Source organism: Chlamydotis macqueenii, chromosome Z, assembly GCF_036417535.1.
Source record: "Chlamydotis macqueenii isolate bChlMac1 chromosome Z, bChlMac1.mat, whole genome shotgun sequence".
NCBI lineage: Eukaryota > Metazoa > Chordata > Aves > Otidiformes > Otididae > Chlamydotis > Chlamydotis macqueenii.
In genome coordinates this window covers 56,414,232-56,428,346 of record NC_141593.1, presented here as the reverse complement: position 1 = coordinate 56,428,346, position 14,115 = coordinate 56,414,232, and the positions used below count along the sequence as shown (strand labels likewise).

Here is a 14,115-nt window from a genome sequence, read left to right as displayed (position 1 = left end):
TAGTGTCTGAATTCCTTGAGTATGTTGTTACTAGTCTAGGCTTCCTGCTGAGAACACTATACTTCGAAGTCAGCTGAATAATTTAATGTGAAAAACTGATGAGTGCAAGTCAGTTCTTTTTATAGGGGACTGAAATAAAGAGGAAGAAAACTAGCAGAAAAATGAATTTAGAAATGCAGCAAATTCTATCTAATACTGTGGCAGATTTGCTTCTTTTGCTCTCTGAATGTGTGCATTTCCTTTCATTCCGGCTGCTGAATGTGTGACTTATAACACAGATGGAGGAAAGTATTATTTATTAGGAGTTTTCCCTTAATCTTGGGTAACATGATGTGATCCTCAAGGCTGATTAGGTACCCAGCTCACACAAAAATACATACCTAATGTACAGTATGTCTTTGATATCATGGGCCACAACTTTGTAAGAAAAGAGCTTAGCACTATGACAGGATCCTATCTTAAAATTCAAATGAAAATATACTTAGTATTCAAAGTATTTTTTGTTTTCTGACACTTTTTTCTCCACTGAGATTATTTCAGAAAGAGGGTACTGGGACACAGTTGGGGATGTTCGCTTAACAGGCTCCAGCTTCACAGAGCACGTGGAGATGAACAAGCTTTGTGTTGGCGTTGACAAACTCACACAAGCTGCAAAGCCCATATTTCTCTTAGCTGCTGTTCCCACCAAGCTATGCTGTCCTGGGAGGAGAGCTGATCTTTATTGTAATCAATCTAGGGCACAAGGAAGTAAAGAAAGTAAGCTGGATGAAATACATTTGTCTTTAAAAAAAAAAAAAAAAAAAAGCAAGCTAAGAAATCCTGTTAAGCTAGGTAAAGCAGAAAAAACCTCACATATAACTATGACATAATCAGTAATTGTGAACAGTGGCCTTACTTTGGTTTAAGTTTTTTTCTCCCAGTAATGAGCACTGTCGTCCTACAGTATTTTTTTTTCCCCTGGAAGAGTAGTTTAAAGACAATAATCTGTTTGAGTGCTGTCTGCTATGAGCGCTGGAGGTTCATGTCGTGATAATGACATGGCAGCCTAAATTGTTCTTATGCTAATTCTCGAGAGAGGCGCAGACTCTTTAAGCCAACCCCTCTTCCTCTATATGTAGCTTTGTTTCTTCCACTATGATTATTGACCACAGTGACATCTGCTGCTGCGATGGATTTGTTATGTCGTTATGATACAGTGTGTGTGTGTGTGCGCAGGTAATATACATGTATATAGTGCAGGCAAAAGAAATTTAAAAATATTAGTATTGGAGACAAAATCAGAGAATAAGGTAGCTCTCTGGCAGATTGCTTACTGTTTTGTTAGGTGCAAGAGAAAACCTGTCCCTCTTCTTTTTTTTTTTTTTGTTTTTTGTTTGTTTAAACTGATCAGAGTTCCTTACTTGTGGACAGTACAGCAGAGCTGTCTTCTGGGGAAGCTCTGGGGCAATGCAGGTGCTGTGTACTTCTTAAAGCCACACTGGAGAGAAAGAAAATGCTACAGTCACAGTGGCATGAAAAAAACAGGAAACATTTAACATCTTGTGTAATCATGATCATTCAGGCTTCCTGGTAATTTTCGTCTGCTGTTCTAACAGACGGGCGTTAGTACCTCTTCATTGCACCTAAATGGGGCCTTCTCTGCGTGTGGGAGGTTCATTGAAGTAAAATACAGGAGTTTCAAACTAATGACGTGAGAAACACCCACCAGGAAACCTGAGACATTGCAAGCAGCACACTGTGCGTGGGGAAGCTCGGAGAAACCCCTCGCACTCTTGCCATAGCAAAGGGTTGTCCAGTGTATGCTTGTGACCACTGTGAGTCATGACCTGCCTACTTTTGGTTTGTATTTTAACCAGCCTGGATAAATACACAAATGTCCATCTGTACTCTTGTTCACTGGCACACAGGTTTGATTTTTGATAGGACAACAGCAAAAGACTATTTAGTAAAAGAATTTTTAGAAATTGTTTTCTAATAGAGTTTGTGCCCCTGATGGAAAGCTGTTTAGAGGGAAGGAATAGAAGGGAGTACAGCATGGAAGAAGAAGTGCAAATTTCTTCATACATCCCAGCACAGAACTATGAACATTTAATGTTTGGCTTTGCTAGTGGTGCTAACTACCAACTCACAGTTTGACAAAAAACACTGTAGAAAAAAGATCTGCTAGTGAAAACTCTATACAAACACTTGAGTGTTTTACTGTGGAATGAGAACCATTCCTCTCTTGTTTGAATACTTCCTGAACATTTTTATAGTGTTTGCCTATTGTATGTTAAGGTATTCTTGCTTTCCAGCTACAAATGTTTTAAAATTTTTTCCTTCTTCTCCCTAGAACTGAATGTTCCCTGCTGGAGGGCACCAATAAGTTGTGATTTTCTTTTCACAGCAAGTGGTTAACAAATCTGGAAATACCACTTCTGACAACCAGATAGAACTTTACTCATTTGCTTGGGTGCAGCATCCATATCAATGACCTTTTGCAGTAGCCGTCATTACTCATGACCTAGCGTCAAAATCTTTGCATAGGAACTTTCTTGGTATTTTCAAAACATGTAATGAATAGTTTTTGTGGAGTGGAGTGAATGCTTTCAGTTAACATATTGGACTAGCTAAAAATAAAACACACAAGCTCTAGAGTCTTACCAGGTGGTGGAAACTCAGCAGGGCACATCAGCAGCTGTCATCGTCTGTTGGCCTGAGAGTAGGTTGGCCACCTATGAATTCAACAGAAGGAAATGCCATGTTAGAAGTCACCAAGACTGGATGCTATTTTAAACTAGAAGGCTAAAGTGGACAGAAATAAATAGATTTAGCAGTCTTTTCAGGAAATCGGTATTACATGCTTAGTAATTAGTCCTGAGAGATGCATTCCCCAGTCAGTTCTCCTTTCCTCTTCTCTACTTGTATACAGACAAAGACCACATTTGCAAATACAAGTGCACTCAGGTTGCCTGAGCTCCCTACTTGTTTGCCCCATTGTACTAGGCATTACTACAGGCTCTGAGGATGGGTTCAGGTGTTTATCTTCCCACTTGGCTTCTTGGCACACCCTGATGCTGTGCAAAGTGTTACGGTTGATGAAGGGATCTGCAGGAGCCTTGCTGCATTGGTGGCAGAAATAGGAATGCCAATAAAGAAGACGTTGTAGGAAATATGGTGTTCCCAGTGTGCCAGGCAGTGCTGCCCTGCAACAGATTACTATTGCAATGGTCCACAGATCTCTTGGATACAACTTTCTGTAATTTACCAGTTGTTGCTCCTGTGGTCCTTTTCTGGGTGCTTGACAAAAATCTCTGAGCTTTTATAGAAGAGCTGGAGTATTCGGAGCTGCAGCTGGTGGCAAGCAGCAGTGCCTTTAGTGTATAAAGTTCTATCTAAGTGGGTTAAAAGGGAATAAATCAGATTTCACAAATTCAGTACTTAGTTGACATTTTTTGACAATTTATGCCTTTAATCTCTGTGCCTCAGTTCACCCTTCTGTACAAAGTGAATAGCACTATGTCCGTTCCCAGACATACTGAATAAAATATTAATAGAATCATAGAATGGTTTAGGTTGGAAGGGACCTTTAAAGCTCAACTAGTCCACTCCCCACCCCTGCAAGGAGCAGGGACAGCTCCAGCCAGATCAGGTTGCTCAGAGCCCCCTCCAACCTGGCCTTGAACGTTTCTGGGCATGGGGCATCCACCACCTCTCTGGGCAACCTGTGCCAGTGTTCCACCACTCTCATAGTAAAGAACATCTTCCTTCCTTACATAAAGTCTAAATCTACCTATTTTAAACCATTTTAAAACCATTACCCCTCCTTCTATCACAACAAGCCCTGCTTGAGTTTCTCCTCATCTTTCTTATAAGCTTCCTTTAGGTACTGGAAGGCCACTCACTATAAGATCTCCCTGTAGCCGCCTCTTCTGCAGGCTGAACAGCCTCAAAGCTCTCAGCCTACTTGCTACTCTCCACAAAGCTGGCAGGCATAGCAATGGAAGGCCCTATAGAAAAGTCTGTAAGAAAATGAGTTCTGTATTTTTGTGCAGAATTTCAGTGATATGCAGTAGATAATAGATGGGGTTCCCCATCAGATGATTGGTTTTGAATGTTTATGTAGTCAGAGACAACTTCCATCACTTCTAGTTTTTCTGCAGGAAAAGGAGAGCGGACTAAATAGGAACAGCCCAGGAGTGAGTGCATATGATACTGTCAAACTTAATCTTTGAGATTCTTATCTTCCCTGTGTTCGACTCTGTAGACGTTAGGGATTTATTTTGGAGCACGTACTTGAGCCCCAGCATGCTCTGCCTGCCCGTGGATACAGACACACGATGGCAGCCTGTGCCCGCAGGAGCAGGCCTCGCACCCGCGGTGCAGGGAATACACCGTGCTTGTGCAAACTGCTGCCTGATGACTTGTTTCTCTGAGACTTTCTTTCCCAAGCTACATTCTCAGCAAATTTATCATCTGCTTACGGCAAAAATTGAAACTACATTATAATTATGGAAGCATAAATATATTTTTGAGAGCAATGTGATCTGCATTGTGTGAAAGTTGCATGATTGACCTTTCGTGTAAGTTACTTACAGCACTAAAAATAATCATCAGCTTGTGTATTAGGTAGTTTATACCCTAACTGCCAAGTGCGGCAAACGCTCAGCACAGCTTTGCAGCTTCCTTAGAACTGGGCACTGTTCAGCACTCATTCATTCAGCATTGGTTGCTGTGAATGAGATCTCACATCCGAGTGCCTGGAAAAAGGCCCTTCCTCCAGTTCCTTATGCGTGGCACAGCACGAGACCTGAGACCCAATGCAAGGAAACTGTGTAGAATTGTGGGATTCAGTCCTTTTCAGTGCGAGTCATCTTCTCTCGAGCTGTAGTTCTAGGATGTGTGGTGGCTGAAGAAAGCAGTACCCAATGTGGAGGGGAGGGTATCAAAGCATTGGGGAACACCGTGGCCAGGGCAGGGTTCTGCTCTTAAAACCCACATAATAAGTAGCATGAACTTTAGCCTAGTATGGCTGGGTATGTGGGTTGCCTTATCCCCATTCCGACAAAATTCTTGAGTTCTAATTAAAAAAAAAGAGTAAAAGATTTAGGTTTCTCATATTTTTCAGGTTGAAAAATGAACGTAGTTGGCAATTAATAATAATTTCCCTAGTTTGCTGAACTGTTACCACTGACTGTTTGCTAGGATGGTACTTTTGGCACGGTTCCCTAGAAGAAAATTGCCTCTACATCATCTGTATATTTTTTTAAAGTTGTACAATGAAATCAGACTCACTCAGCTTCACTCCCAGGATGTCATGCTTCATGTGCAACTAATTAATAAAAAACACTATTGGAAAGAAGTAGTTCAGCAAATGTGCCTTCACAACCTGTAGTATTTAGAAAATTCTAGTGCAGCTTCCAAGTTGACTCCCACACTGCTCTCCCTTGTACGTCTCCAAATATGTGTGTAACAAAGCTAGCTGGATGCTCCTTTAGGTTTTCTGGCTGCCATGTCCAGAAAAAGCAAGAAGGTCACAAGTTTTGCTTAGGTAAGTAGCTGCCAGTGGAGATTTAAAATCCTCCTCTACTCTCTTAGCTCCCCTCTTTTCTTCTGCCACTAATGTTTAGCAGATGAAGCTAAATTTTTCACAGGTACTGGAGAACAGTTTGAAGAGCAGTTATAGTGTAAATTTTCATAACAAATTTTGATAATTCACAATGGAGAAAAAATATTTTCATATTTAAGAATTTAGAAAACAGGTAAAGGCAAATCAGGGTGCTAAAACTCTAAGGTCTACTAGCATCTATATTACATAGAAAATACAGTGGCCTAACTTCAGCTCTTACGTAAGTTGGACATTTGGTTCTTTTTTTTTTTCAGCAGTACATTATATGAATTCACACAAATTGTGCATTATATCATAACATAGTCTTTCAAATTTAAAAGTATGTCCTAATGTGCAATTAAATAATAAAGTTGCTTTAGAATTACTCAGCAGGGATCTGCTCCCCACATCTTGTGTGGCTAATATGTATGTAGTCTTTTCAAGCAAGTTCCCACATGGGTGTTTGAATGGCAAGACAACAAAGTCTCTTCTCAGTACCATGACCCACACTTAATCCTAATCCTCTGTAGCATGACAGACATTACTGACCTAAAAGTTCTGATAAAACATAAATAAATCTAGCTTTGGCAATCAAGAAGCTGTTGAAATTTACTGCATTGATCTATAAATTCTCATTAACTACTACAGTGCACTGCTTAATTAGAAAACTCTACCTGATCAAGATGCTTCCCAAGGAATCAATTTGCACCTAATGATACTTGTGGCAAGGACAGCTGCTTAATTGGGATGGTAATTTCATTTAATTGGGACACCTTCAGGTGACTTGGGTGACAACCTGCACGTTACAGTTCAGTGCATCCTCCTCATGGCAGCTTGCCATTGCCCCAGTCTGCTCTCACAGCTGGTCCACAGCAAGCTACTGAAAATTGCCCAACGCTGCTTACCAGTGGATAAGCAGCCACCTTCCGTCACTCTGAAGGACTTCCAGCATGTCAGACTACTAAAAACAGGGAGATGCTTTACACAGTACAACCATACGAAAAGGTGCTATGTTACTTCATCAGCCTAATTTTAATGAAAATATTCAGCCCCTACAATAGCCAAGTTTCTTCCATCTTAAAAAGGCTTAAGGAAAGACAAATTGACAAGTCATGAAAGTTAGTGTCATGTCCTTGAAGTCTTAAAATGTGCAATTCCATGTTGTTAAAAAGCATAGTCCTGAGACAACTGCTGAAACTAAATTAAACGCATGCACTCCAAATCCAGTAGTTGAGACTGAATACCCAGTATTCAATATTCAATCAACAGTATTAGCACGTAGAACCTGCTAGGGTGGAGTATGGTTTGCTGGCTTATTAAAACTAGAGCTTGTGTCTTCCTTTTTATATGAATTTTCTATTGCAGTGTGAATCTCTAGCACATTGTTTTCAAAAGGTGCAGCTCTAATGAGAGATAAAGAACATCCAGTGCCTTCAAGCAGGTTCAGCTTTTCTGCCATTGTACCTGTATCAAACTGGAGAGTGTAACTTGAGGTGCTAAGTTTGCTTGCTGCTGGAAACTGGTTCATTGCTGGTCAATGCAATTATCAAAGAATCACAGAATGGTTTGGGTTGAAATGGACCTTGATCATCTAGTCCAACTCACTTCTTCCACTAGACCAGGTTGCTCAAAGCCCCGTCCAACCTGGCCTTGAACACTTCCGGGGAGGGAACATCCACAACATCTCTGGGCAACTTGTTCCAGTGTTTCACGACCCACACAGTGAAAAAAATTATTCCTAATATCCAATCTACATCTACCCTTTTTTAGTTTAAAACCATTGCCCCTTCTCTTGTCCCTACAAGGCTTGGTAAAAAGTCTGTCTATCTCACAGGCCCCCTTTAGGTACTGGAAGGCTGCTATCAGGTCTCCCTGAAGCCTTGTCTTCTCCAGGCTGAACAGCCCCAACTCTCTCAGCCTGGCCTCATAGGAGAGGTGCTCCAGCCCTCTGATCTCTTCCTGGCCCTCCTCTGGATTTGCTGCAACAGGTCCACGTCCTTCTTATGTTGGGGGCTCCAGAGCCGGATGCAGTACTGCAGGTGGGATCTCAAGAGAGCAGAGTAGAGGGGCAGTTATCACCTCCCTCAACACGCTTCTCTTTATGCACAGCTCAGGATTATTGTAGAGACCAATCTCTGATTCCAGAGAGCAGAGGTTATGACTCATGCTGAATTAATTTGTCTTAGCTTGTTCTTGCAATTGAACTGTGTTCAGTTGCTCCTTCCTCAACAAAGCATTTGTTTTTAATTGGAGCTAAGGATCAACTAAAGGAAAGAAGGAAGGAGGCAGCTGCATATTATCTTCATCAACCTAATACCATACGAGGAGAGAACACCCAACATCAGATGGACATAATGTGAGCTATTCAAATCTTAGAAAAATATGCCCTTACTGACTGCTTTTGGGAAAAGCCTGCGATCTTTTAGAACTCATGCCATATACACCACCTATGACAGCAGTGCCACCACAGCTCTCTTAATTACTGTCATTTAAAACTTCCTGTAAACTAGTGACTTGTGATCTCTGCGGAAAGCTTTAGAAGATCCTTTCCAACTACCTTACTTGTTTTTATTCACATACAAGGGGATCATGGCTATATCTGAAAATAACAGTGCCTTGCTTTCAAAAGCAATGAATGCCATTTTTCTTGTAAGATTAGGAAAACAGAAATAATCAGAAGAGGAAGCAATTTAAGAGTATGCACTAAATACAGTCACATGAAACTGAGCCTATACTTCAGCATTTTAGAAAGCCATTCTGGAGATTTTGCTATACTTGGGAAATAAAAACCTTGTGAAGCATTTTAAGTCTTTGTTCTAGAAAAAAAGAAATTTATGAAATCTTGCTGGAGTAGAAAATCTTATATTTTGCTCTTATCATTACCCTTATTCCCCGCCAAAACACCTTGCAAAACCTGTCACAAGAAACCTAAAGCCTACTTTTCAAGCTCAACACCAGCAAGAGGCTATTGCCACACCTGCAATGTTGATAATGAAAGCTGTTTCATAAAAACCTGCGTCAATTACAGCTGTGTACACCCTGCTCACAATACAGGTTTAAAAAGGAGATTAATCGTGCTCTGATCCTCAAACTAGACTGATAAATCATGATGACGCCACACAATGATTCACACTTCAGATGACTCATTCGGCCAGGAAAATTATCTAGCAGGTTTTCTGCAAGTCTCCTGTTCAATGAGCGCGCACATTACGGGACTGAGGACTCCTGTTGCATGAATGAAAAAGGAAGTGTGGAGAAACAAGCAAATCAGTACTCCAAATCAGGTAGTATTAGATGCCTACCCTGACTACTTTGCATATTTAATTTGAGACACAGGTTTCCTCTTAGCTGTGACCATATTTTATTAAAGTAAATACCCTGCAGTTTTATTTTACAAGTAAAATTCCTCTTTAAATGTTTAATCTTGACTTTGTACATGTGTGTAAATTATTAGTCTTTAAAAAAAAAAAAAACCCCAGCTTCCATACAAAATAGCACTTTTTCCCTGGTAGAAGATATTAAAATTTTTACTATATTATGTGGTCCATGTAACTTTTACAAAGGTTGTATACAAAAAACTTAAAAGTATGCAAAAATTCCAAAATACACTCTGACAGCTAATGCTCTGCGAATACTTTATTACACAAATTACATTCAGCTTCTGAAAATAGTGTTCTAACAGTGATAGCATCTAAAAATAAGACATCCCAGAAACACATCAAGTTAGGAAGAAGAAAAAAAATTAAATAGAGACTTTTTTCTTTCCTTCAATGCAATATAATGTTAGTGATTTTAAAAAAATAGAAGAAGATTTAGCAGCTTCATTTTCTTGTGGCACTGTATTTTCTCTGTAGTACAACAGGTTAAGGACATTGAAGAGGAAAGGCACAAAACAGAAATTGGCAACAGAATAGTTATGGGAAAAATATTTTCATGAAGCAGATAGTAAGACTTATTTACAAGATCCCCAAATTGACATGAGAAAATACTACTGCTTTAAATCAGTGCTGCAATTAGAAGACTGTTTGCTTTATTAAGATGTTCACATAAGAAACAACGGCACTGATATGGAACTTCCATACACTCCTCCACTTAAAAAACAGAACTAAAACCAAACAAAATTTAAAGGAACCAGTGTACAGCCCCACACAGACTAGTACAGTTTACAATTAAATACACAAAATCTTAAACGTGCTTAAGGGAAAAGGAATCTGACATTCTGGGTTGAATCATATAATGGAGAACTCAAAGGCTGGTTTCAGGATGATGAAAGTGCTGGTGGGGGTGGAGGTGCTGAACACTCTTCCTCTGAATCTGTGGCATCATCCTCATCTTTTTCTTGATCGCTTCCTTCAGTGCTCAGTCGGTCAAACCCTTTTCGGCTGTAGCCTTTGTGACTTGCAAAGAAGTTCCCAAGGTTAAGACCACCACCACCTTTCCCTGTGGAAAGGAAAGGAAAAGCTTGTCATAAGGTTTGCTCTACTGTATTGGGAGAATAAAAATCTATCTACTCATTCAAAAGGATAGTGGAGATTCTTCTAAATCTCCTTCCAGAAACTGTTTTTAAAGATCAGCACATAAGCCACAAAAGCTAAGTATAGAGATGATGAAAGAGGAAGGAAATTCATATTTGAAGTTTCAAACTATTTTTTCAGCATCCATTGTTTCATTAAATCTTTACGCAGGCTATTTGTATTCCCACCAGCTTCCCCTTAGTCTCAAAGTGCTTAATTTCATTCACAAGATCCACAGATAACTCATTATAACAGCTACTGCTCTCCCACTGGTGGTGCCACGTCCTCTTCAGCAGGCAGATAATGATGGAGGAAAGATGTTCTAAAAGACATTTCCATGTGTCCTGGTTTCAGCAGGGATGGAGTTAATTTTCTTCTCAGTAGCCGGTGTGTTTTGGATTTTGTGTGTGAAGAATGTTGATAAAAACATTCTGATGATATGAGTTGTTGTTAATGAGACCAAGGACACTGTCCTTTCTTCCCAATTTCTCTCCCCTGTCCCACTAGGTAGGGGGAGGGTGAATAAGAAACTGTGTGGTGATCCGGGCTAAACCACCACACCATGAAACACTTGGTTTGCCTCCAGTCCTTCCTTTACAGAAATTTCCATAAAATGTCTTATTCAGCTAGAAGTTAATACAGGAAAGAAACCTCCAATTACTGCATTCTTAACAGATCTAAGACTTAGACTTACCTCTAAGTCTGCCTAAAATTCTGCCTGAACTTGAATCAAGTTTGTGTTCCCCATCAGCTGAAAAATAAGGTAGATTTCAAAAATAAGCTAAAAAAAGTCATATTCTATGAGTAAATAATTATCTGTATTTTCTGATACAAAGCATAGACATTTAACAAATTGATCAGCTGCTCTAAGAAGCAAAACAGATACTTTTCAGCTTCTTAAGGTGAAATTAAAATTCCTAACAGAATTGTCATACCACAGATGTTCTGTTTATGCCAATTCAGCCATTAAGAAGATTCACATGTAAGTTAGTTCTGAGAATTTCATTCCCTCAACTGTTCATTTATGTTACTGTGAAAGTTTACAAGAAGGCCAAGAACCTCGAAATTTTTAATGTGCACAACTAGAGTCCAGAACACTGCAAAATACAGTTTGACATTTGAAATGGTATAGTTTCCCTTCAGAGAAGACTGGCTTTCTTGAAGACAGTGATCTATGAATTTCATGAGGTATTTGGAGGAACTTTCTCTCCCCCTCACAAACCATCTCCTCCTCCCTGGTAACTCTTTCCATCCTTCATCTGAAGAAAAATTAAATGTCATGACCAAACTGTCTCTTCCTATGTACTACTCAGTTTCCATAAATCTGTGGAAGAAGTTTTTTGACACAGTAAATTCAAGCACTGCTTGAATCCAAATGGTAAGCAAAGATTACAGATCATATCCATTAATACCAGTGCTGCAGTAGCTTAGATTGCTAGCTCATTCGATGTGCTAAACATGTTTGAACACAAAGAGTCAGGAAGCTGCACACTGAAATCTTCAAATATTCAGTTGCACAGCAATATTAGATTGCTGAATTACCTACTCTGCCACAGTATGTTCTAGCCAGTGGCAGAACTGTGTTATTTGCCCATTCCATGTACATTTTCCTCTCTTGATGGGAATATCTTGATAAAACTTGTTATGCTATGCAAAGTAACAAGTATAATGATCAAACTCCTAATGCAGTCTACCAGTTTCTCAAAAACAATATATGTAATAAGAACAAAGCTACATAGCATTATAAGTACCAATTAAAGCTCTCACAGCAATGGATGGAGGTGCATTATGGAAACATGTCTGACTCACAAAATGCACGAGGTAGTAGTGAACAATAATATATCATTTATATAAACGTTACCTGTTTGCATTTTGCTTATACCTTTATCATACCCATACAGTCCTTTGTTCTCAAAAATTTAAAGATCTCAAGGTGAAAATCAAACTGTTCTCAGAGTATTAAAATTTACATATTCTAGACGATAGCATGAATATATTCTAGCTGTTTCTGAGACACCAGTTTTCGGCTTGACACCAATTAAAAGGTTTTAGATACATGTTCTGAAAATGTGGCGGCTTCAAATGTAGTCTTAAAGGCACGGGGGGTGCAGTTGCTGTGTGCACACACTGATTCTTAGTTTGTATGCAGCATCACAGTAACTGTTCAGAAGGGTAAAGGGACAGTAAGCCTCTCTTCATACTCTCATCCCTCAGTGTTCAGCAATGTTTTGAACTGGAGTAATAAAAGCCTGTTCTCTAGAGTTACTCATGGTTACCTCCATAGACAGTTGTCTTCCTCCACCGAATAAATACTAAAATTGCCAGCAGGACAACAACAGGGATAATTAGAAGAGTTGTAATAAGAACAAAGGAAACTCCAGTGCTGGCCTGTCGGACCAAATGTTGTTTTTCCTGCTTCTTTAGAGGATCTGTTGATTCTGGGTTGTTTTTCAATCTGGCTCCTACAATTGTTTCTGATTCTTTAAAAAGAAGACAATTTCAATATGTAATCCATATGCATCAAGCAACACAGAACAAGGCGTTAAAGAAAAGAACAAACTAGAATACCTGAAGTGTTGAGTAACAAGGAAACAAAAGACAAACACACACGGACACATTTTTAGGTCTTGCTGATGTTATCCCAAATGTAAGGCAGAGAGAGTCTCAATGATATAATTCACTGGCAAAATGCCCTCCCCTTTTTCTCAAATGGGGAAAGGAGAGGAGTCAGGGAGAGCTTTGTCTTAAGAAGTACGTATCATTTAAAAAAGAGGAAAATCCTCAAAAGATCTATTTTTGCATATTGGTGTGTGATGCAGTATCAATGAAATAACACTTCCACAAGAAATACAGAAATCCAGTATATGATGTATTATCATAAACCAAAATGAAAGCATTTAAAGTTCTTTTTAATAAACTGGTGACAAAGGATTAAATTTTCAGAACTGCTACATCCTTTGAAAGAACTTTGTCTCTGTAAATCTGTAGAGCTTTTGAAAACTGCATCCAGTCACTAATTTGTTACCTCTCCACCTACAAGGAGAAAAAAAAAATCAATAAAATCCTTTATGCTGTTTTGTGTGTGTATAAAAGATTGCACGCTTTGGGCTAACTTTAAATGTGTAAAGTTTATATTTTAAAGTCTGACTTAACTGCATGTCTTAAAGAAGTAGCTACATCACAAACACACTCTTAATCTACTCTATTTTGATTCTGTATGAAACTTAAAATTACATCCTATTCTGAAAGAATAGTAAATGTTTCAGTTTATACTGAACACTAACAAATTGATAACAATGCTATCATTGTTATCACTAATACAATGATAACGTGCTGTCTGTTCAAGTAGCAGTTATAGTCAAGAGCAATTTTCCTCCACCATCTCGCCCACCTCTTGAGCAAGGCTACATTTTCCCTTATTTCACAGCACTGCAAGCAATACTAACAGTCTGTCACCAGGAGGCTGTGAAAGTGCAGGCCATGCCTGCCCATTTATTAAGCAGAGGATGACAAGAAGTCCACTGGCTATCAGTTTGCTTCAAGTAGAGCTGAAAGATGTTAATTTCAGTCTGGATACCCTAAGCAGTTTTAGAAACTCTTATTTAAAAACTGTTTCTTAGCCCAGTAATACTATTGCATTTTTCTCTCCAACATTAGAAGCATCAGCTAGCATGGTCTCTTCCTAAAGAAAGCTGAAATGCATTAACATATACCTAGGTTTGTTATACTGTAGGTGCTGTAATGCCAACACTTTCCTTTTGAGTGCTTCAGGAGGACTGATGTACCAACAGAGATAAAATAGAAGGGTAACAGTTTTGACGATGAGGATTTCATTGTCTTGTACTGTCAGCCTACCTTATTCTACATTATTCTATGTGCTCACAATTGGCAGCTAGGATCTTTTGCATATACATGGCTAAAGCAAACCGCACTCTTAATTCAACCAAGGAAAAACAGTTAAGAATATTTTTATAAGCCTGGTACTGTTTTTCTGAAAGGGAAACGAACTTTTCC

The 14,115-nt window shown here is 39.2% G+C and overlaps 1 protein-coding gene across 5 annotated transcripts in view; it reads right to left on the bottom strand.

Annotated features, from left to right (window-relative positions):
* Positions 1 to 9,205: 9,205 nt before the first annotated feature.
* Positions 9,206 to 14,115, bottom strand: part of PAM (peptidylglycine alpha-amidating monooxygenase) — a 75,750-nt gene continuing 70,840 nt past the window's right edge. For 2 of the 5 annotated variants that reach the window (XM_086770168.1, XM_086770170.1), the window contains 3 exons: positions 12,378 to 12,581; positions 10,796 to 10,852; positions 9,206 to 10,027 (listed from right to left, as the gene is read on the bottom strand). In XM_086770168.1, coding sequence (XP_086626294.1) covers positions 9,846 to 10,027; positions 10,796 to 10,852; positions 12,378 to 12,581 — 443 coding nt within the window. In that variant the 3' untranslated portion in view covers positions 9,206 to 9,845. Of the gene's footprint in view, positions 10,028 to 10,795; positions 10,853 to 12,377; positions 12,582 to 13,705; positions 13,794 to 14,115 lie in introns of those variants that run through there. The other 3 variants (XM_086770169.1, XM_086770172.1, XM_086770171.1) reach the window with 2 other exon arrangements.